General features: G+C 41.9%; 1 protein-coding gene and 1 long non-coding RNA gene across 7 annotated transcripts in view; one reads left to right on the top strand and one right to left on the bottom strand.

Annotated features, from left to right (window-relative positions):
• LOC112301114 (uncharacterized) overlaps window positions 1-24867 on the bottom strand; it is an 82471-nt gene that overhangs the window by 18983 nt on the left and 38621 nt on the right. For 4 of the 5 annotated variants that reach the window (XR_008427467.2, XR_011651543.1, XR_008427466.1 and 1 more), the window contains 4 exons: window positions 5845-6102; window positions 5512-5569; window positions 3257-3433; window positions 1750-1875 (listed from right to left, as the gene is read on the bottom strand). This is a non-coding gene — a long non-coding RNA (uncharacterized lncRNA). Of the gene's footprint in view, window positions 1-13; window positions 141-1749; window positions 1876-3256; window positions 3434-5511; window positions 5570-5844; window positions 6103-24867 lie in introns of those variants that run through there. The other variant, XR_002974460.4, reaches the window with a different exon arrangement.
• RASA2 (RAS p21 protein activator 2) overlaps window positions 10842-24867 on the top strand; it is a 119052-nt gene continuing 105026 nt past the window's right edge. For both annotated transcript variants that reach the window (XM_053929430.1, XM_053929429.1), the window contains exon 1: window positions 10842-11019. In XM_053929430.1, coding sequence (XP_053785405.1) covers window positions 10875-11019 — 145 coding nt within the window. In that variant the 5' untranslated portion in view covers window positions 10842-10874. The remainder of the gene's footprint in view (window positions 11020-24867) is intronic.

The raw sequence follows: 24867 nt of genomic DNA, 5'->3' as shown, positions 1-24867 counted from the left end.
TAAGAGACGAGATATCCTAGCTTCTTGTATTTCTCTTATTGGTGTATCACAAAATAACTTGACCACAGTTTTACACAGGGAAGTCCTGGAGTAGACAGGAAAAGAAAGAGGAACGTCCACCCTGTCAGTCCTAGCAGAGTCTGTAGGGGGAGAAAAGGAGAGAGAGGTGGTAGGGACACCAGAGGTGACACTAATCTCCCTTCTCCTGATGGCACCCAGAGAGGGGACGTTTGTTAAGTAGGTGGAAGGCTCCTGAAGACTTCTCTGGGACTCTCGGACTCTGGGAGGGGCTCACCTTGCAGGTTGGCTGGCACCACCCTGGGAGTGGGTATATCTAGGTTTAACTTAACAGCACAGCTTGATTTTGCAGGGGGAGAGAGGGAATATAATCTTTTCTCGGCTGCTCCCAGAACCAGCAGGGAATAAATTGGACAAGGAGCTCCCACCTGCCCCAGAGGCCTGGAAAGTAGCTGAGGTGAGAGTCAACAGGCCTTCAGGCGCCAGCCATCACAAGGGAAAAGTGAGTCAGCAACAAGGCTAGGGGTGGATACTCTGGGTGAGAGAGAGGCAGATGGAGGATGTGGGGTCTGTAGCAGCAGCCAGAGCGGAGACTGAGTCATCAGGGAGCCCTAGCAAGTTCTTTCAGCCCAGGAGGAACCACAGGTACTGTAGACATGGCCTCAACAGCAGCTGCTCACAGAACTCCCAGGGATGGGTTGGATACAACCCAGGGAGGATCCAGACCATCCACCCACAAGCAGTGAGCAGCAAAGATGCAGAAGGTGCTGCATGACCTGAGGATCCCATCTTCTCTATGTGCCTAGGGAGCGCGTTGGCCGGAACTCCGCCCCAAACCCAGACGCCATCTCAAAAAGCCAGGAAGGGAAGATTCAGTTATCTAAGACACTAAGATTACTTTACATAAAGAGATGGACTATTTACCTAAAATGTCTATTTAAATTGTTGTGCCAGAGTATTTTCCCATCTATTCAGTGATTGGAGGATCATAAGGAAGAATAATTTTTAGAGAAATAAAGATGCTACATCTTCTCTGCACATTTGTGAGGAGGGTGAAAAAAATCTGCCACACTTCACACATATTGGTATTGCCAGCCTTTCCCGTCCTCCTCCTGCTTCTAAATTTGGTGCTGCTTGGGCTGCTCAGCTCCTCCCATCCACCCACACCCAACTGTGCAGAAGACAGTAGAGGGTCCAGACTAGATTTCAGGGATTTTCAATGCAGAATTGGGGAAATGGGAGAGGGTGAGAAGTGGCATAAGCCACATGGGTGGAATCTAAGGAGAAAAGAATTAAAAACCAGCTCCTCTCACAAGAAGCCATGGGGGACAGGGGACATGAGTGTGTGCAGACACATCGGATGGGAGTAGGGGAGGGACAGAGTGAGATGCAGGGAGAGGGCATGCTATTCTGGGGAAATAGAGTGAGGAATGGCATGATTGGACATTTGAGGAGAGGGAAGATTACATACTTGCATCTCATGTATATTCCTTTGGATATTGATTCCACTCTCTCCATCAGCCCTTCCACGCATTGTACCCATGTTCACAGAAGGAAGAAGGTAAGGGGCCACAGAGAGAAGGTATGGTAGCATCCTCATCTGTCCCTTCTACCAGGAAAAGCAGAAGCCTTCTGGAAGCTCAAAGAGGGCTCCCTCTCATATCTCATTAGGTCACATAACCAACTCTAGCTGTCAGGGAGGCTGGAAAAGTAGCATTTAGCTTTACTGACCTCTACAGTAAGGCAGCAAAGCAGAAGGACCCTCGTGGTTGTAGATCCAAGGGAAGGGGAGATGCCCAAAGTGACGTCCCCAGGCCAGGGCTGTTGTTAGTTGTCTTCTAGGTGGCTTCTTTCTGCCTTCAATCAAAAGAGGATTAGATCAAGAATGTAATGAGAAAATGAAGGCCTGACCCTTTATAACATGCATTAAGTATAGTATTTTTGTTGTTGTAAATTGGTTTTTTATCTAATTCTTTCTAGATAAAAGTATCTGTTGAGTTAACCATAATAGAAAAGTCTCCTGCTTCCAGCCTGGCATCTTTGACTAGCTGGAGGCCTGATGGGAGAAGAGATGAGAACCGGAGCTGAGAGTTAATTTCATGAGAGATCCTGAGCTCAAGCAGTGCTGTTTGGGGGCCTAGAACTGGAGGAGATGGCCTTTCTTATCAGCCTTGCTGACACCCGGGAGCTCTGTAGGCTCTAAGGGACAATGTTCCTGGGTTGGGCCTTGACATTCTCAAATAGGCACGTAAAGTGGTGAGAATCCCTCAGGCTACTTCCTGAGTAGACACAGTGACAAAGGGAAGACAGAGCAGGAAAGGAAGAACATAACAAAGCCTGCACCCCCTACTCTGCCGATGCTGGATCTAACTGAGCACTTGGGCACTCCTGGAAGTAAATCACTGGGGAGAGGTTGAATTATTCAGGCAAGTGGAAGGTGGAGGCAGCATCAAGAACTTTGGGTTAATGATGTTAGCAGGGTTTCATGTGTAGCCACAGGCTGATATGGTTGCCTGGAGATCTGACCATAATAACAAGTATGAAAACAACTTGCTACTTTGAAATCAGGTTTTCCAATTTCCACAATAACCCACAAAACACGGAAGATGTTTAGATCTAGCCCACCACCAGACAGCAGTTCGTGACCTATGAGCTTCTGCTGTCCTTGGCGTCTCTGCCCAAAATGAGCTGCTTGTGACATACACAGCCCTAGCCCAAGGGAAGGATTGCAAACCCCAGACCCTGCCTCCTTCCCTTTCTCCTTCCTCATCTGACTTCTGAGACGTTGCCTTTTCTCTGCACCTAAGCTTGCTGCAAAGCCCAGGCTCAGCCCAACATGGTTATGTGGTTTGCTCTGGTTTTCCTTGTGGGTTTTAAATTCAGAATGCTGAGTTCATTTATTAGCAGCTTCTCTGAATAGGCCATCTCATTCATTTATTCATTCATTCTTCATTCATTTATTCATTCATCACTCATCAAACAGTTAGTAACTGCCTCCTGTGTTCTTTTATGTTTTCTGTACACTAGAGAGGCAGAGACCAATAGAATATTGTCCAGTCTTTGAGAGTCTTATATACAGGCAAACAAATAGGAATGGTAAGTGAGTTATGAACATTCAAGTGAATGTATACATGAGGTACTCTACTGGCAAAAGGAAGAAGAGGCAAATTCTATGGGGGTAAACAGGGAGGTAAATCTCAGGTATTACATATATTGAAATATTTTCAGTTGAACTTACTGTTCAAATAGAAGTAGGTATGTTGGTCTGGTGGCCAGAGTTGGCTGTCTACTCTATGGCTATTTGTTTCCTTTCTTTCACAAGAGAACATTGGTTTGGTTCAGTTCTTGGTTCTCAGACAGCAATTCACTTTTGGAAGGAGAGTCCAATTTCCAGATCCAGGGACTATCGACCAGGCTGAAACAATCATATATTCATCAAGGTTATGAATGAGATTTAGGAAGAATACACCTGGTCAGGGTGGGAAGGAGCATTGGGGGAGGGGATTAACTTCCAGAAAAAAAAAAAAAAAAAACCTATATGGAAAGGGTTTTTCTCCCTGATTAAAAAAAAAAAATAGAAGAAAATGTTTCCTTCTGCCATTGAATGTTAGGGTGCTCAGAACTTCAGCAGTCATCTTGTGACCACAAAGCCAAAGCTGAAAGACTTGCATAGAGTCTAAACCAGAACCTTGCTGTGTTGGAGTTGCTGAATTAATCATCCGTGGGTCTGTGGACCTAAGGACATTTTTTCCCCAAGTTTTTATTGTGGTAAAATATACAAAACACAAAAGTGATCTTAGCTATTTTTACGTGTACAATTCAGTGGCTTTAACTACATTCATACCGTTGTGCAACCATCACCACCATCCGTTTCCAGAACTCCTTTCATCTCATGAAACCAAAACTCTGCACCCACCAAACAGTACCTCTCCAGGCCTGTCCTCCCTCAGCCCCTGGCAGCCACCATGCTACTTTCTATCTCCAGGATTTTAACTACTCTAGGGACCTCGCAGAAGTAGAATCATACATATTTGTCTTTTGTGACTGGCTTATTTCACTTAACATAATGAGTAGCCTCAAGATTCAGCCAGATTATATAATATATAATGTATTATATAATAATATAATTGTATCGTATGTATATACCACATTTGGCTTACTGTCATTCCTCTTTCAATGAACACTTGGATTGCTTCCACCTTTTGACTTTTGCGAATGATGCTGCTGTGAACATGGGTCTAAAAATCCGTTTGAGATGGTGCCTTCAATTATTTTGGGGATATACCTGGAAGTAGAATTGCTGGGTATCATACAGTAATCCTATCTTTAATTTTTTCAAGACCCATAAAGATTTCTTTTTTATGGACAAAATAAACTGTAATTGTTTAAGCCATTTTCTGATAGGTTTTCTGTTACTTGCAGCCAAAAGCCTCCTAAGTGGTCTGAGTGGGGAGAGAATCTTGGACAAAGGGAGCCGTTGGGGTACAGCAGATCTGCATAGAACCGCCTTGCACATTTGGGAAACTGCAAAGAGCTGGGCACACATAAAGTGCAAGTATCAGTTGCATCTGTCCTTGAAACAACAGAACCCTCCCTAACTACTTTAAGCAGGAAACCGATGTATTAAATGTATTGAGTAACTAAGACTCTCTTAGAGGGTCAAAAAGCCAAGTCGGAAAGCTTTTCACCCAAGAACAATACTCAAGTCACACATCTGGTCAACACCCACAGCACTTTGGTTTGCGCAAGATACAGCAGCTGGGGCCTCAACCAGTAGGGCCTGAGGTCTTTGTGCACCGACAATGTCTTCTTTCTCATATTTCTCTCCTCTGAATTAAAGTCTCTCATGGCTGGAGCTCCCTGGGGGAAACTAAGACACACATAAGAATCCCAGCTCCAAGAGACTTTGACCTTGAGAAGGCTGAACACAGTGTTCTGAGGCTCATCAAAATTCAGTTGGAAAAAGTGTTGTGATTGATTGGCAGTGTGTGCCATGGGTGCTATGGAAGCTTGTTATGGAAACAATGTGTGTGCTCCACCCCGCAAATTCATATGTTGAAGCCCTAATCCCCAGTGTGGCTGTATTTGGAGATGGGGCCTTTAAGGAATTAGGTTAAATGAGGTCATAAGAGAGGGGCCCTGATCCAATAGGACTAGTGTACTTATAAGAAGAGATACCAGAGAGCTTGTTCTCTCTCTCCGTGTGCATGTATCAAAGAAAGGCCAGCTGAGGACATAGAGAGAAGTTGTCATGTGAAAGCCAGGAAGAGGACTCTTACCAGAAACTGAATTGGCCAGACCTTAACCTTGGAGCCAGCAACTTGGGCAAGAGCAGAAGGAGCTCAGGAAAAAGGCAAGAATTCAATCTTATCCTCCCCTCCCCCAATCCTACCACATCTCCCCATAAACCTCCCTGCCTGGGGCAGATGTGGGAAGAGGAGATGCTCTCACTTTGAAATAAGAAGTTTTGATTATTCTGCACTGGATACTTACATTACTGACATGAGTGTCCTGCATGAGACTTCACTCAGGGCAGGAGAGAAGTTTAGTCCTAGAGCAGGGAGAGAAGGGTATGGAGGGGGGAATAATTTTTTGGTTTTTTACCCACAGCATTCTGCCCATGCAATAAAATGGTTAGTACACGAATTGCTGGCTTCTCCTCCTTCTCCTCCAAACTGCCCTGCTCCGCTAGTCCCTTCCTTCTGGACTCCTCCTTGTCTCCAGGAGCTACCTGTGCCCTTCTTGGCTCAAATAAGAGTCTCCTATGGTTCTCTCCTAGAGCCAGCTTTTCCCCTTTGGTACTAAACCCCCAACCAGCTTTCTCACCTCCAAAATAGCACGGAAGCTGCTCAGAAGTTGCTCTCACCATCAGGAATGACTTCCTGTAAGAACTAGGCTCACCCAGATGCTCACCACTGGGAAAAGTACCCAGTGGGAGATGGCGCTTCCTAGGATGGCACTGGAGCAGTGTGGCTGGGTATGTGCACGGCAGTCAGACTGCGTCAGGCCCAATCCCAGATGTCCTACTTAGTGGCTGCCTGGACTGCGGAAGTCTTCTCGCCCTTCTGTGCTCAGCGACATCATCTATAAAATGGAAATTACAATAACAGCAAAACCAACAATGAACAATAATAATGTCAACCACGTATGGGTCCACATGCATAGTCTGGCACAAAGTAAGCACTCAGCATATGCCACTATTAGTTCCGGTGCTTGGCCGGCGGATAGAGATACTTTTCAGAGAAGTTCCCCCTTGGACTTGCATTGTTAACCCTCCCTCCTCATTTATGTTTCTCCCCCCACCCCCTCCAGGTTTTGCTGTAAGAGGGGGCTTTGAGCCAGCTCTGTAGCCAGTTTCTTTCTAGTTCCACCAACTCTCCTTTCTCCTTCCTCAGAGTTTGGAAAAACACAAGGTCATTAGCTACCCAACCACCATTTCACTGTCCTCCCACAACACTGAGGAGGGGACTGTGTGGCGACACATTGATCTCTGACCTGCAATGAGTACAGCCAGATGGGTCTCCAGCCCCATCCCCCTTTGCTGACTGCTGGAGGTGCAAACTCAAATGTGTCAGTCAGGTGGTGACAGGCTCCTGGGTCTCAGGAGACCTTAGCTATGCCTTTAGATTATGAAAATCAGCCGGGCCATGGCCTTAGGTCCTCTGGCCTGTTTCTCGCCAATGGGTGGAACATTTCTCCAGCTTCATGGTGAATGAACAAATCTGCCCAAAGAAACAAATTCCTTGAGTACAGAGTAGCAGATGAAACAAGTGCATTTTTGCTCAACTTTCCAGTTTTCTTTTTGGGTCCATTGTTTTACCCGTTTGAAAAGACAAGAAGAGTGCAGTGGAGGTAGAGTGGATATGCCGTCAAGTTCAAAAGCCGTGAGGCTGAGAAACAGCTGAAGTCAGACTGGCCTAAGAGCAGAGGCTGTCCCCTGGTTCAACAGTCAGGCCTTTAGCGCCCTCCTCCAGGAACTGAGCAAATCTGAAAATATTTTTAATGGAGGAACTGGAAGCTTTGGGATAAAAACTTGTCCATATTTTTTGGGCACAACCTTGGTACAGCCCAGTCTGCCTTGTTAAGGTAAAATGTTAAAAGTATATTTTGAATATTCCGCACAAATATTCTGAGTATTTCCGTTCTCGCCTCACCTTCTACCAGTCCAACTTTACCAAAACGAAAGATGCTGATTGGTTTAGAGGTTGTCTGTACCATGTAACTGAGTGAATAATGCCTAATATACAAACAGTACTTTGATGAGCTGATGGGGAAATCAAGTCAACAATGACCAAAAGAACTTGCCTTCCTAAGTCCACTAGAAACAGATCTGCCTCAGGAAAGAGTACAGCCCTATGTAAATAATCTCCGTTTAAATACTGAAAAGCAAGCACATTTTTCTTCTCCTGACTCACCAGAAAGAAGGTAATAAATAACTCAGGACCAGGAGATACCCCTTTTATTGCTGTGTTAGAGGGTGATGGGTGCTGATTTACAACCACGCTGTGTCACTAACTAATCCTGGAATTAGCTGCTAGCTGTAGGACATCTTCTCATGGAGGCAATGCAATTTTCCTGCCTCAGCCACCATGAAGCAAGCCAGTTTATGTATGGGTGGAAATGACTGAATGGGTTAAAAAGTGGTGAAGAAAGAGGAAAGGACATAGTAGTGAATGGGTGCTCATCAGAACAGAGAGGGTAGAGATAGGAGAGGTGGCCTTTAAACACATTCATTAATAATTTGAGGAAGGAAGTGAAGTGCAAGTTTGTGCATGATGCAATATTGTTCCAGTTACTAAACATCATGAAGAAATGAGAGGAACTCTAGATGAATTTAAAACACAATGCAAGGGCAATAAAAGGAAGGAGAGGTAATAGCCTCTTGTAATTGTACTGTGAGTAAATCTTATTTAGTCTTCATAAAATTTTATTTCCTAACTACTTCACACCAAGGAAGCACTGACTCTGCTAAAGATGTATGAATATCAGGCCAGTATCAGTAACCAAATAATAGTGTCCCTACATGTTTACTCAGAGTTAGAGTAATTAGGAATGATTTTGGATGAAGAAAAAAATGGACTTTCTGGGTTTTAGTGAAACAGCACGATAATTCTGAAATCTGCTCTAGGAAGACTGCTTGAGAGAAAAAAAGTGGAAGGTCGCTTGATGTAAAATTGTTTTCATATCTTTAGTAACGATTTATTAATAGAGTTACGGACTTAGAGTTAAACTAGTGGAAAAGAAGAGAAATTAGGAGACTGTACAGATATTGATATTTTAAAAGGGAACAAAGCTTTAAAAACTAGCTTTTAATTTCAAATTACAGAATGTTATTAAAGTTTCCCATTCCTACTTTAACCTTTTGGACAGGTATGATAATGAATTAATAAATACAAGTCAGAATTTTCAAGACAGATAATCTTCAAGTCTGCCGAGTGGAGGAAGTAAGTGACTCAAATCCACTTATTCAACAGATATTTATTGAAGGAGTTAAAAATGCGAATCTAGGAGAGAGGTAAACAAATACACAGGCACATGATAGAAAAGTGATCAATGCCACAGAACAGTTCAAATGAGAACCTCTGTCAGTGTGAGAGAGAGACAGATGGATGAGGCAGCCTTGGGCCAGGCAGGAAGAAGGTCGGCCCCAGCAGAGACAGGATGGTGAGAAAAGTGACTCAGTGTGGCTGGTGGGAAGAGGTAGGCTGGGTCTAGTTCCAGTACTGGACATTTGCCTGAGGAATTTTAACTTTATTCTGCTGTCATTTCTAGCACTCTTCATGGCCTATAGTGAAGCTTGCTTGCTGGCTGAAGGAATAAATCAAGTCACTGATGTTTTTTAGAGTAGACAAGTGGCAAACTCCAATTCTTGCTTTAGGAAGATTAATTTAAGTGGTGTGTAGGAGGAATGAGAGGGATGGGAGACCTCTTAGAAAAATTCCAGTCAAGAGCATGAGGCTATGTTTACTGAGTTAATCCTACTACATGCTCAGTGTTCCCCGAAATGCTCCACACACATACTCTTCATAATTATTTAATCCTGATAATAACCCTCTGAAGAAGGAGGAGTAAGTATAGCTTTCCCATTTTACTGTTAAAAAAACAGATTCAGAAAGGTTTAAATGTTGTTGTACATATTAAAGTGGGGTAGAATTAGGCTCCATCCCAAGTCTCCCTGTCTCATAAGCTCATGTCTTTTTAAAAACAAACAAACAAAAAACCAAACACTAGAACATGTTGATACTATTCAAAGAGATGATTATTTTAACAAGGACAACGACAGGGAATGGAAAGGAAGGGAAGGGAGAGGAGATTTATGGCAGAGTCAGAAGGATGTGACAACTGAAAACAGTATGATGACAAGGGATCTAAACGAGTCAAAGTTTTTAGCCCAGATAACAGAATATTGCTGTGAACTCAGCTTTGAAAAGGAAAATAGGAAATCAAGTTTCAGACTTATTATTTGAAATGACAGCAAAACATCCACATAAGAGAGGTAAGTTCGCTTTCTCCAAAATGTGTAAACATCATGTAGAGATCACCAGCAACACACCCAAAATTGGAAGTGTCACTCCTCGGCGACAGACACAAACTGAGGCCATTCTCGCTGGCCGTCCTGTCCAGCCTTTGCGCAGTGGTTTCTACTCTTTGTCACGTTTCTGCCTCTCCTGGCTTGTCTTCAGTTCACCCCTCGGTGCATTTTCCAGGAAGGCTCTCCAGTTTCCTGATCTGAGTTCTTTTCTCCCAGTGCTTCTGTCCTTTTTTGTCTCCCCATAGACTGAGCTACTGGAGGGCTGGAACTCTCCTCACCTTGACCGTTTTGTAGTCTCTGAGGCTATCACTAAGGCTGAATCTCAAAAAGTGTTTGTTAACAGACTGACTGATTCCTACTGTGTCCCTGGAAAACACTACCCTGCCCTATTAAGTCACAGCTTCTTCCTTCTCAGGGCACTTCAGCGAACACCTCAAGACCAGGAAATCATCTTCCTCATCACATACCAGGGTATTATTCATGCAGTTTACTCACTGTAGAGAGTTCCCTTGATATAAAGCTAACCACTGGTCAAAGATTGAAGAATTACCTAGTGTCAATCAACTTTTTAACAAGCCCATTTATGGAGGGGGGGGCGTTGTGGGGAGACCCAACCCTTCTTTGCTGTTTCTGAAATACACAAGTGGTAGTAAAGGCATCAGAATTCCTCTGCGGGAGAGTGTCAGGCACTGCACTCCTGTTGTAACTGGGGACTATGATCCTTTTTTGCACCAGCTTTTGCAAAGCAATGTTCTTAAAAATAAGGATTTGTGTTAAAAAAATAAGGATTTGCGTGTAGTGTGTGGTGTGTGGCTTGGGAGTAAGGGACATATGGATATTATTGAGAAAATCTCTAATGCACCTCTTTAGAATAAGGGAGTTTTGAGGTCCACCGAACTGTCAAATTCCATTCTAGTCCACAGGCAGTTGTTCCCTTGCGCGTTAGGAGGTATGGAAGTCCGCTGGTGCAGAGAGCCTAATTAGCAGGAGGATTGGGGGACTTCGGGGGGGCCGGGGTTTTCCCTAAGTGGGTTTTAAGGCTGCTCAGAGCCACGACTTGGAGCCTCACTTGGCCAGCACCTGGGCTTTCATGGGGCAAAGAGAACGAAAGGCGGGGGGCCGGAGGGAAGGGAGCGCCGGTTCGGGTTCGGGGCGCGGAGACCATGCGGGCCCGGGTGGGGCGGGGGCGGGGCCGCGACGGGGCGGAGCGGACGGCCGAGGCCGGGGGCGGGGCCAGGCGCGCGGCTAACTCTCTGGGGGCCGCCGGGCTCCGCCTCACAAGGCTACGCAGGCGGCGGGGCTGCGGCACGGGCCAGGCAGCACCATGGCGGCGGCGGCGGCGGCGGCGGTGCCTGATGCTGCGGTGGCTTCTTCCGAAGCGCCGGCGGTGGCTGCGATGCCAGAGCCCGAAGCTGGGGACGAGGACAGTCGCGAGGTCCGAGTGCTGCAGAGTCTGCGGGGCAAGATCTGTAAGTCGGGGACTGGCTGACGGGATCCACCCAGCCGCCGCGCGGCCGCGGGGCTGAGGGGGCGGCGTGCGCGCGGGGGTGGCGGCGCCGAGCCGCGCCGGGGTCGCGGGAATGTGAGGGGGCCCGGGCGGGGGCCTTGGCTGGGCAAGACGCTTGGAGAGGGCGAGCGTGGGTGAGGCTGGAAGAGGGGTGTGTTGGGGGAGGCGTCGCCCGGACCGGGCGGCGTGGGCTGGGCTGCCCCAGTCGCGAGGGAGTGGAGAGCCGGGAAACTGCCCGGGACTGGGGCGCCTGGGCCGCGCCGGCCCGAGGGGCTCGTCTTGGGGGCGCGGCCTGGACGCGCGGACGCCCCAGCCTGGGGCGCGGGCCGGGGGCGTAAGGCGCTTCCGGCCGCCCTCAGTCGCAGGCCTGCGGGCGGCTGCGGGCGCCCGGGAGCAGCCCGGAGGTGGGAGCCGAGCGGTAATTACCGGAGGCGCGGCCGGAGGAGGAGGGCGGGGACGTGGGGCTGGCCCGGAGGGGAGGGGGCTGCCTGTTTCCTGGGATCCTGGGCGAGGTTGAAAAAGGCGCCCCAGTCAGGAGGAAACAGGCCGCCGTTGGACTCGAGTGGCCTCCGCGCTGCTTCGGGAGGGGTCGGAGCCAGACACCTGTACTCGCCCCACTCGAATCGAGAGACGGCGTGCCTGACACCGAGTTCAGGCAGGATGTAGTGGCTTCCTGTGAGCAGGTCTCAAAACACAGTCGTCCAACCAGGTCTCTTAACCCACTTAATTCATTTCCTTCTCATGCATTTATGAACGGGCCATACTAGTTGACTTAATACAAAATTGTGCTTAGAGCATTATCATAGGCCATTTGAGTCCAGTCATTTGGACATTTATTTTTTGGGGGAAAAATGACCCTTTGGCATGAGATTGTCATTTTTTTCACGGTAATTTACTAGGAGGAAACACTCCCCCCCCCCCCATTTGTAAGATATATCAAGAAACCTTAGTTTTGCTTTTGTCAAATATTAGTTTTCTTGACTCAGTATCTTCAGACTGGAAACGTGCTTCATGTTTCATGTAAATAAACCTTAAGTTATGACGAGTACTTTTTACTTTGTATGAAGGAAATCGAATTGCATTCAAGTGGCTAACAATCCTGTTTCTTACACAGGATGTAAGATTTTTCTCTTTGTAAATAGTGGTTATTAATTGATCTTGGATTCTCCCACTGCCCTCTTTTCAAGTTGCTCTCCCTTTCAAGTACTTGGGATTTTATGAAACCTTAGAAGCAGTTATGTTAATTTTTTTTCACCTTTGTATACCCAGAAGTAGTCCTCAGGCCCTTAAGAGAGTACAGTTCTTAAGACCTGAAAAATGACACCAGAAAAGTAGATCTTGTCTGTATCCAACTTCCCAGCACTGAAGTTACCTTCTAGGGTATAAAATCTTTTTAAGAATACAGATGGACTTTACTTAATTTTTGCATATATCTAATTTAATATTTGGGAAAACTATAAATGGGCCAGAGTTTCCCACTTGATCTAATTTTCCAAATTTTTTACCACTTTACATTTTAGTGTCACTTGATGCTAGGCACTCTCCATTGGAGCCTCACTGATTCACATAGCTGCAGATTAGGCCATGGAAGATACATACACACATGTCTTGGAGTTGAGGATTGGGGTTAGGCTGTTTCCAGGAGGACTTAGCTGCCCTGCACGTTCACCTGCTCCTTGGCAGATATCATAGTAAGAGACAGAACTGTAAGTGAAACTTGGGCCAACAAATAAGAAAACACAACTTTGTTTCTATGGCTTAGAGCAACCCCACTACCCAGCAGTGGAGACTGACTGATCTGGAATGATATTACCACTTTTACTATAGTCAAAGTATTCCATCTGTTATCTCAGTTTTTTGCTTTTTGAATTGCTCAGCTTATAGCTTAGGTCACAGAGTGTCTGTTTCATGGGAGAAAATGTACTAGGATACTTACATATGAAACTTCTCCCCACCTTCCTCATTTCTTTGCTCTCCTTTTAGCTGGTACAATCCAGAGTTGGTTGACATTCAGGACACTGAAGAAATGCTGTTTTCTGTTTCCTTGAAACTGACATGTGGGTTTTGCAAGGTGGGGGTTGGGGGGACTGGAAGAGTCATTAGAAGGTGCTAACGTCACAGAAATGGGATGATGGTGGTTGTGACACTGAAGACACTAAGCATCTTGGGGGTGGAGGTAACCATGTCAGCTTTCCTTTTCACCATCCTAGGAGGCCTTGGAGGAAAGCCTGATAGTGCCCACTAGCTTGGAGATATGCTGGCAGAATCCAGACTGCTGACTGAGAGTCTCTGATCTGGAGAATTAGAGATCCATAGGGCTGAGAGGGACCTTGAAAGGAAATGTCCTTTTTTCCGAACTGGTAGGACCCATCAACTCCAAATCATATTGGCAAAAAAGTGCGCGTGGATTGATTTATACATCTTTAAAGTTCTAGAGATAATAGGGCACAGCCTTTTTTAGGGGTTCCATTCCAGTATTTATTAGTTTTCCCATATAGTTTACAAGGTGAAATACCAGGTTGACAGATTGAAAAACCATTTTGTGGTGGTCGATATCAAATAATCAACTGCCATTAGCAAATCCAGTGTTGCTGACAATATTTTTTTGTGTTACATGCTTATCCCAAACTCCCTTAGGTCCTTTTAGTGCGCTAGGAAACCATGGCAGTTCCAAGTGGTCTGCTTCGTTAATATTCAAAAGGCAGGTTTGGTTGTTGGATGTCCTACAATTGTCATGTGAACCCTTAATGAAAGAATTTAAGGGTTACTTCAAATGCCATCCTTTGGTCTCAACTCCTGTGCAGTAAGTGGCAGGTATGCTAGCGCAGCTGAAATAATTTTCCATTGCCCTCCCAGCCCCCCTAAAACACACACACAGACACACAAGCGAAAGAAGGGGATTAGGGCCTTCTCCTTTATACTTTCAGGCTTCATGCTGTTATTTTATGGTATCCTTTTTGTGTACTGCTTTTTGTTAAGTTTGCTCTTGTCTGATTAAATCAGACTGAACTGCTGCTGAAAGAGCGCATGCCACCTCATGCGTGGGTTTACCTGCTCAAGGGAGACCAGATTTATAAGGGAGCCAAATTTGAGGATTTGTGTTAACACTAAGATGTATGGTATAATACAAAATCTGGGACCATGATATGTCCCAGAACTTACTTGAACTCCCGATACCCTCAGATGAACGAATGACCTAGGGCTACTTGGCAAGAGTACATATCATCGGTAGGGTGTGCTGTAGTTTAGATGCTTGGTCAGGTTAGTCACCTAGGTTTGAATCTTTACTTACTTTCCAACTTTTGTTAACCTCTGTGTGCCTCTGTATTTTCATGTATAAAATGGGGATAGTAAACACATCTATCTCCCAGGATTGATTTGAGGATTAAATAAATGCTATTCTCCGATTATTTCTTCTGCTAGAATCAGGGACAGGCATCCACCTTCTCTTAAGAAGGAGTAAAGTAGGAGATGAAAACTAATCTTTATTTGATGTTCTTATCCAATGTGTACTGGAATTTCCTGGTATGCAAAGCTGATTAAAATCAGAAGACCTGTATTCTGTTTCCACATTGTTAACTGTTATTCATGTGATGACTTTAGGTAGCTAGCTCACTTATCTTTGAGCTTATCTTCCTCATCTTTAAAGTGGGAATAATGCTTCATCATCTACATGTATTGTGTTTGTGATGACTTTAGGCAGCTAGCTCACTTATCTTTGAGCTTATCTTCCTCATCTTTGAAATGGGAATAATGCTTCATCACGTTCACGTTGTTCCCTCTAGCTGGGAGAGTTTTTGTCCTTTCTTTTGTCCCATATTTATGTCGGAAAACTCCTGCTCGTACTTCAAAAGCCTCCTCCATGTTATCTCCATGTCCTGCCCCTCCTTTGGGGTACTGCCACCCTCATCCCTGGAGAGGTGTTAGGACTTTGTACTGCTGGGGAATCACAATTCCTTGTCCATTTCCTTATTATCTATTACATTTCATAAAAATTATTTATCCTGTTAGACTGTGAGCTCTTTTAAGGTAGAATGTGTTCTTAATCATTTTTTAAAAAATTAATTCCAGTGTCAGCACAATGCCTAGAACAGTATAGGCCTTTAGAAAATACCCTACCTCTCATGTGTTATTCTGAGGAGGATTTGAGATACAAGATACAAAAGTGTTTTCTAAATTTTACAGCTAAACAAAATAGAAGAGATGGTATTATTAAGAGAAAACTACATGGATCTGTGGCAGGAAGTTCATCCCTTTCAAAATCACAGTGCCTACTGAGCTTAGGTTTGAACTTTTGCCAAAGTTGCCTCATTAAGAAAATGATTAAGTTTTTCTAAATGCATTGATTGCTCATTATTAGGGAATTTGAATATTGTTATCTGACTGTATTCCATGAATATTGTTACTAATTGGTCCTAAGCTCTGTAAAGAAAAAATGTCATAATCACCTTACACATTAAACGTTTTTTATTTATTGTGGCAGGTTTGATTTTTTTGTAATGAAGTATAAATCAAAACTTTATTGACTACAATTGAATTGAGAGGGAGAAATTAAAAAGAGTTTATGCTAAGAATTAATTATTATCAGATATTTGAAATGAGATATTTAATAAATTAATAGGGGAAAAGATTTAAAAAGAGTTTGTTCATGCTAAGAATTCATTATTGTCAGAAATGTGAAATGAGATGATGAGTTATTTAGAAAGGAGGAAGAATCCATCTTTCAGATGAATAGAAATGAGAGAAAAGGTTCTTTGTAAAAGTTCACAGAGCAGTCTGCTAATCATTTGCTCTGAGGAAGACAGGAGGTAAACCTCAATGAGTTCATAGAGTTTTTTGGTTTTTTTTTTTTTGAACTTAGAACTCTTTGAGTAGACTCTAAGAGACTGTGGAACTAATGTAGCTGAAATAAAACCTATTATTTTATCCTTTAATCATAGATGCTAATCCTATTTCCTTGTTAATGTTCTTTATGAAATTATTTGACAGTGATACCAGATTACATGTTTTATCTATTAATGAATTTCTGTGCTCTTGACAGCTGCCAAAGTTTTTTGTATAGCCACTGATTAAATTAAGAAACTATGTATATTAAGACATTTCTATCATATATATCTTCAGTTTTAAAGGTCATTTTAGTCATCAAAAACCCCGGGCTAAAATCCCTGTATTGTATACCAGTACACATCAGTGAATAATAATTGACAAATTTTTATTAAGATATTGGTTCTAACAATATGGATAATGACAGGATGACTTTGGAAAAAGTCTTTAACTTTGCTGATCCCCTGTTTTCTTGTAAAATAAGGGGTTTGGATATGGGTCTTCAATATCCCTTTTAGCACTAAGTCTTTGATTATTTTAAACTTGAGTCATTCGCTTTAGGTGCATTAGATGCTTTGACTTTAATGCCTAAATGTATTTAGTATGCCTATTTCGTATAAGATGCCCTATTTTAAAAATCTTTAAGATTTATTAGATCAGGTTGTTTGAGTCCTAAATTTTTTTTTCTGTAAGCATTACTTAATTTAGTCAGCAGTACCTACTACCTAGCTGAGTGATAGGGCACTAGCCCATTGGACTGTGATTGGGGCTAGGCTGTGAAAGGGATGAAAAAGTTCCTTTAGTTTAGTGTATACTAAGCAACAGTTGCTTTTAGACACCTGTATTTTTAGAGAATTATAGAAGTTTAGAGCTGGAGGGTAGACAACATACCTTGTTCTGTTCCCTCAGTTTATAAATAAAGAGGTGGACAACCGTAGTCCATGTGCCACACAGTTAATGGCCTGTTAGACACTAGTCCACTAGTATTGTCAAAGTTCTTTCTAGCACTGGCTGGTGTGGCTCTTTCGAGCACTGAGCAGCCTGCAAACCAGAAACTCATCAGTTTGATTCCTAGTCAGGGCAAATGCCTGGGTTGCGGGTCAGGTCCCCAGCTGGGGACGTGCGAGAAGCAACTGATAGATACTTCTCTCACACGTTGATGTTTCTTTCCCTCTCTTTCTCCCTCCCTTCCCCTCTCCTTATAAATAAATAAATAAATAAAATCTAAAAAAATTTTTTTTCTAAAATGCCACCTAGGATGAATTCATTAGTAATATTGTTGTCCATGCACTACATTTAATATAAGAAGATTATACTGCCTATCTAGTGGTATATCCAGTAGTAATTGATTTTCATTGTGCTGTCTACAACTCATCTGTTCCATTTTAAGAACTTCGTGAAGTGGTTACGATTAGTGATGAGACTGATTGTGACTCAGGCGGAGTTTGAGCTTGGATGCTTCTCTATTTGTGTCGTGCTCTAACTCAGCTGTTTTTAGTCTTGACTGCTGATCAGCGAGCATCACCTGTGAACTTAAATTCTGATGTCCAGGCTCTACTCCAGACCTACTGTACAAGAATTTCTGGGCTGGAACCTGGATATCTGTAGGCTTAAAAAGTTCCACAGAGAGTGATAATGGGCAGCTAGGATGGTAAACCTCTGCTTTGGTTTACCAATGGGCAGAGGTTGAATAGACTAGTCACAAACTACCTGAGTGGTAGCAACCTGCTGTGCATGACCGTTAAAGGGAACTAATAGAGTTTAGAGTTTTGGTGTGATCACAGGGCGGTTTTAATTTGTTTATTATAAAAATAAACAAAATAATACACATACCTGTTATGAAATTCAAAAGATACAAAGGGTAAACATTGAAAAATAAGTTTTCTTCTGTTGTCCCCTAGCCATTCCCTCTTCAGAAGCATTAATAGTTTTTTGTATATCCTTACAAAGATACTAAGTATTTACAAGCATAAGAGTATGAGTATTAACATCTCTATCAGCAGCACTCAGGTATCAGCAAAATATACAGATTGTTTGCATTTTGCTATTTTATATTTAACAATAGTAGTTTAAAGATTTTTCATACCTGTATATATAAAAAACTGCCTCATTTTTTAAAATACAAGGTCCAGCAGAAGGGACACTTGCTTGAGTGTGGTTGGTATGGTAATAATATGGATGTAGTAATTTAAAGTTTTAATCTGAACATTTCACCTAAAATGTTGTATGGTGTGCTTGAGTGTGATATTATGTTACAGAATTACATGCTTATGATTTTGTAATAAAAGGGCATTATTTATGCTGGACCCTGTATTTTTTATTGATTATGCTATTATAGTTGTCCCAATTTTTCTCCCTTTCCACTCCTCCACCTAGTACCCTCCATTCCCTCTGGCAGTCCCCACATTAGTTCATGTCCATGGGTCATGGCATGTAAGTTCTTTGGCTTCTCCATTTCCCATACTCTTCTTAACATCCCCCTATCTATTCTGTACCTTCCAATTTGTACTCCTTAATCCCTGCACCTTTCCCCTCATTCTCTCCTTTCCCTCTCCCAGCTGATAAGCCTCCAAATGATCTCCATATCCATGATTCTGTTTCTGTTCTGTTTGTTTGCTTAGTTTGTTTTTTAGATTCAATTGTTGATGGTTGTGAATTTATTACCATTTCAACGTTTATAGTTTTGATCTTTTTCTTAAATAAGTCCCTTTAACATTTCATATCATAGTGGCTTGGTGATGATAAACTTCTTTAGCTTTACCTTGGCTAGGAAACACTTTATCTGCCCTTCAATTCTAAGTGATAATTTTGCTGAATAGAGCCATCTAGGTGTTAGGTCCATGCTTTTCCTCACTTTGAATACTTCTTGCTAGTCCCTTCTAGCCTTCAAAGAATTTTTTCGAGCAATCAGCTGACAGTCTTGTGGGAATTCCTTTGTAGGTAACTGTCTGCTTTTATCTTGCTGCTTTTAAGATTCTCTCTCTATCTTTAATCTTTGACATTTTAATTATGATGTTTTGGTGTGGTCCTGTTTGCGACCAACTTGTTTGGGACTCTCTGTGCTTCCTAGACTCGTATGTCTATTTCCTTCACCAAATTAGGGAAGTTTTCTTTCATTACTTTTTCAAATAAGTGTTCAATTTCTTGCTCTTTCTCTTCTCCTTCCAACACCCCTACGATTCGAATGTTGGTACATTTGAAATTGTCCTGGAGGCTACTTAGCCTATCCTTGGTTTTTTTGGATTCTTTTTTCTTCTTGCTGTTCTTATTAAATGTTTTTTTCTTCCTTATGTTTCAAGTCATTGATTTGATTGTTGGCTTTATCCACTCCACTGTTGATTCCCTGTAAATTTTTCTTTACTTCACTTAGTACCACCTCCATTTCTGCCTGGGTCTTTTTTATGCAGTTGAAGTACCCAGTGAGTTTCTTGAGCATTCTAATAATCATCGTTTTGAACTCTGCATTTGATAGATTGCTTATCTCCATTTTGTTTAGTTCTTCTTCTGGAGTTTTGTTCTGTTCTTTCATTTGGGCCTTATTTCTTTGTCTCCTCATTTTGGCAGTCTCCCTGTGTTTTTGTTTCTATATATTAGGTAGAGCTGCTTTGACTTCCTATCTTAGTAGTGTGGCCTACTGTAGAAAAGCTCACTGGTAAGTTGGATGGGGCACAGCATTAGATAATTGCCAGGGTGGGGCAACCCACGTGAACCAGGTTGATGGAGTCTCAGATACGGTGTTGTCGCTCTGTTTGTGGAAGGGCTTAGAAAGGGGACAGTGCCACTGCTTGGCCTCTGGGGCTTTGTCCAGGAGGAAGCTATCCCTCAGCACTTGTCCCTATGCCAGGCACTTCAGTTCCTCCCTGTGTGTCACTGATGCCCTTCCAGCTGCTGCCTCAGTGCTGGAGCCCGGAGGGAATGAGTCGGCCTAAGTCCTAAGTCTGTTCTGGGCTCTTTAAGAGGAAACTTCTGAGAATCTCAGTTTCTTCTGCTGCCCCAAACCCCGCTGGTTTTTACAGCCAGAAGTTTACCTTTCTGGCAATGGAACCTTGTAGTCTGGTGTGGGGCTGGGATCCCTGGCTCGGAGGTATCCCTCCCGATTTTTATCCACCACACTGGGGGTATGGGACCACCCCTCCTGTTCATCTGGATGAATGTGACTTTAATTCCTTAGTCATCTGACTTCCATATAGCTCGATTTTCTGACAATTCTGGGTCCAGTTGTAGTTTTTGCTGTGGTTGTGTGAGGAGGCGGGCCATCTTTATCTACACCTCCATCTTGACTGGAAGTGTGTGAGTCAGGAGCTGCCTCATTTTTAACAGCTGCATAATATTCTATCATCTGGATGCATCACAGTTTATTTAACCAGTCCCCTGTTGATGTTCATTTAGGTTGTTTCCATTCTTTGCTATTACAAACATTACTGCAACAAATAACTTTGTAAGGTATGTCATTTTTAGTATGAATATATGTGCCTATCAGTAGGATAAATTCCTAGATTTTATGAATTTAATAGATGAATCGAATGGTATGTATATTTTTATGTGGAAAGACAATGCCAAACTGCTTTTCATAGAAACTATAGCAATTTATGCTCCTACCAGCAGTCTATATGAATGTCTGTTTCTTTATACCTATGTACTATATATTTTAAAACTTCTTGATCTTTATTGGTCTCTAAAATGAAAAGAAACTTCTAATTTGTAGTTTTAATTTGTACTTCTTTTAAATGGGGTCAAGGATTGCTTCTCTTTTTTTAAAGATTTTATTTATTATTTTTAGAGAGAGGGGAGAAGGGAGAGAGAGAGAGAGAGGGAGAGAAACATCAATGTGTGGTTGCCTCTTGTGTGCTCGCTACTGGGGACCTGGCTTGAAACCCAGGCATGTTCCCTGAGTGGGAATCAAACTGGTGACCCTTTTGATTTGCAGGCTGGCACTCAGTCCACTGATCCACACCAGCCAGAGAAGATTGCTGTATATTTTTAAGATCCATTTTTATTTGCATGTTTTTGGTGAACTTGTCTGTTACTTTTCTTTTTTTTTTTTTTCTCCTATTGGTTTATCTCATTCTTCTTTCTGACTTGTGGGAATGTTTTATGCAGTATGGAAGTTAGCCTTTTTTTCTTTTTAGTGGAAAGATGTTTAAAAATTACAATGCTTTGGTTGATGCCTGCGTGTATTCTTGAGAAGTTGATTGTGAGATTCAGTGAGGACAGTCAGTTGTTGATTTAATCTACTTACATCATTTCTGATATTAGAATAAAGATGGAGAAAGAACTGTTTGAGGAAATCTAAGTAAAGCCTTATAAACAGGAGTTAAAAGACAAACAATAGTTTGGGAGAAGATTTTTGCAGCAAATCCTATAGACAGAATGAAAACACTTATATAACCCTTATTCTGTGCCAGCCACTGTTTTAAAAACAGTTTAAGCATATTAACTAATTTAATCCTCACTGTAATTGTAAGTACAGTTATTGTCCACATTTTGCAGATGAGGAAGCTGAGACACAGAATGGCTAAACTAAGTGACTTGACCAAGATCAGACAGCTAGTGCTTGTTGGAGCTGTCATTCAAACTGGGGAGACTGCCTCTACTGTCCATCCTGTTACACTGAACATACTATGCTATACTGCATCTCCATTTGTTAGTGTCCACAAGATAGTAAAAGTTCACACAAACTTTAAAAAGGAAAAGGCCATTAGAAAAATAAAGGAGCCCTGACTGGTGTTGCTCAGTGGGTTGTGTGTTGTCCCACAAGCAGAAAGGTCATGGGTTCAATTCCAGGTCAGGTCACATAACTGGGTTGTGGGCCAGGCCCCTGGTTCAGGATATTCAAGAGACAACTGATCGATGTTTCTCTTGCAAACTGACATTCCTCTCCCTTTTTTTCTCCCTCTGTTCCCCTCTTTCTAAAAATAAGTAAAATCTTTTTAAGAAAGAAAAGAAAAATAAAGGATATGAATAGGCATTTCACAGAAAAGGAGATACAAAAGGTTAGGAAACAGAGGAAAATACTTGTAAGATTTAACAAAAATTAATCAGGAAATATAAATTTTGAAAAGTAACCAGTCTGAAAACAAAAAACTTGTTAATTTCAATTCTTGGTGAGAATTTAGAGAAAAAGTACTTTCCTCACTGTTGCTATGAATTTAAATTGGTAAAGCAATGCTGAAGAGCACTTTGGCAGTATCTGTTAAAAATTTTTAAGTGTATATACCCTATGCATTTCTACATCTACGAAACACCTGTACATTTTCAAAAGAGGCACATACAAAGATGTTTAATGTTGCCTTGTTGGTTAAACAAAGCAATTAGAGACAACTTGTGTCCATCAGTAGTAAAATAGCTAAATAATATACTCCTATACATATTCTATAGCAGCTAAAAAGAATGAGGTGTCTATAATATGAAAGGAAACAACTTCAAGATGAATTGTTGAGTTATAAAAAAAGCAAGTTGTTAGAGTAATGTGTGTAGCATCATGTGTTGTTTTTTTCTAGATGTATATGGGAAAATATACAGAAAGAGGTTTTAAAAGATGTACAACATCGGTTACCTCAGTGGTGGACAAAGGGAAATTAGCCTTACTTATATGGTTTAATTTTCTACAGCATGTATTTGTGTATTAGCTATGTTATTTTAAAAATGGCCATTTGTATAAATGAATTTGATACAGTTTTTAGCTGCATGAACCTCTCTTGCTCTACTTTTGAAGACTATCCTTTCTGCAATATAAGGGTAACCAAGTGTTAAGTTTGGTAACATTTTCAGTGCACACAGAAATAGTCAACTTTTCTATCAAGTTTTTGGGTAACTTTTTATTTCCTATACTTTGCCTGTTTTCACTATTTGTTGGTGTTCAAAAAATTGGCTAAAAAATGCAGTATTTTGTTTCAAAGGAATGTAGTAAAAATAATTTCAATCCTTTAAAATATTATAACATTTGTTTAAATGATATGGAACCTCTTAGTTCTGAATTTGGACAGTTTTAATTTTTTTTTAACCCTCACCTGAACGTATATTTATTATTGATTTTAGAGGGTGGGGAGAGAGAAACATCGATCAGTTTGCCTCCTGTCTGTTCCCCTACTGGGGATCAAACCTGAAACCTTTTGGCATTCAGGATGACACTGCAACTAACAAAGCTACCAGGCCCGGGCTAGACAATTTTATTTTATATAACATTTTCTTAGGATGAGAAAATGAACTAACATCTATTGAATACTCTTTTCTATGTACTATGTTAGGCTACTTTGAAAATTGTTTCATTTAATCCAATTTCATGAAGAAGATTGTTACTATTCCTCTCTTGGTGAAGGAGAAGCAGACAGAAAAATTATTTATTCAGGTTTTCAAGTAGCAGAGCCAGGTTTTCAGAAGGTCTTTAAGTTATCAAAGTCTGTATTCTTTTCTCTACCAAGTTGCCTATCAGATAGTGTTTTGGGAAGAACTGATGATTACATTTCTTTTGTCAAGAAGTTGATAATTATCCCTGAATTGGTTATGGTCTAATGTAATGGATAGGGGAGAATGTTGGAATGCTATGTCTTTAGTACTGTTTTGGGGATTGGCACACTACTCTTCTTTTTTGCCTATTTGTGTGTGCATTTGTGTGTGCATCTTGCTAAAACACACACACACAGTTACATGCACCTATATATTGATACATGCATGTGTGTGGGTGCAACTTTTTAATATCTAGGTGCCACTTTTTATTTTTAAAGCATTAGGTCATGAGTCCCATTTTGGCTCCCTGGATGCTGTTACTAGAAATAGCGGCCATATTCCATATATTGCCTGCCCATGGAGTTCTTAGTTCAGCCACCACCTGGTTTTCAGTCTTTTTTTGCTTGCTTTATGAGGCTCTCTTGGTCAGTTTAGGAGCTGTCTTAAGCTTCATGTAGCCGTAGGAACCACTGGCTTATCCTAGGAGAGATTCTTACCAGTCATGTGCTTCAGAATTTGGTTTGCTACTTGAGAAGGGGGCTTAGGGGTCAGCACACGGTCAAAACTGAAACTGGAAATGAGCAAGGCAAACCACAGGAAGATTCTGCATGCATCTTGGTGACGTATCTCTAACCCATGGACACTTCCTGTGAAACCTGCCTTTTCAAGTGCAGTAGTCGCTTAACTTCTTGCTCTGTACTAAGCTTCATATTGCTATCATATTAATCAGTCAGAGGTGATTAATATGATACAACATAGATAACTGTACGATAATGTACACATGACTTGTATGAAACAACTGGCCCCTAATTATATTCTGTAGACTTTGCCACTGAGGAGTTGCATCTTACCTAGTAGGACATTTTTGAGGAGTTGCTGTGGAACTTACACTTTATCCTTGACTTTATGCCTTGTCAAGAATTGTATTTATTGTTCAGGTTTTATAGCCACAAAACAGTTCTGTGCTCAGTGAGTCTAGGCTAACCATCTAAGCTATGCTGGATTCCTAGAGTCCTTTGACTACTCAGGTGCTTGTTCAGTGGTATCACCTTGCTTTTAAGCACCTTGGTGCCCGCACAGTACCTTATTTCTGTGATGGAGTAGGGATTGTTGGATTGTTAAGATTTAGTAAGGGGTTCCTGTCTGCAGTTTCTACCCAGAACCATGTCACCAGGTCTTTGATTATTAAAGAAACACCAGAAATCATGTACATATTTATTAACTCTCCCAGTTTCTAGATGTTGGAGATATATATATATGTATATGTATATATGTATATGTATATATTTTAACGCCATGCAGACCAAACAAATCTCTGGCTACCTAACCCGCAATTTGTGTCCTTTCAAATAGTTCAAACCTCTCATTTAGAGATGTGGAGCCTGGCCTATAAAAGGCCAGGTGTTTTTCCAGGTATTTTTTTATTACCTTTGAAATAAGAATCTAATTAAAAAAAAAAAAAAAGCGAGCTCCTCTGCTGTATTCAGTTATTAAATTACAGATTATCTTTGGTCAGCACTTAATGACTGGGGTAAAGGGA

The sequence above is a fragment of the Desmodus rotundus genome, chromosome 8 (genome assembly GCF_022682495.2).
Source record: "Desmodus rotundus isolate HL8 chromosome 8, HLdesRot8A.1, whole genome shotgun sequence".
Classification (NCBI taxonomy): domain Eukaryota; kingdom Metazoa; phylum Chordata; class Mammalia; order Chiroptera; family Phyllostomidae; genus Desmodus; species Desmodus rotundus.
This window is presented reverse-complemented; position numbering and strand designations above follow the sequence as displayed.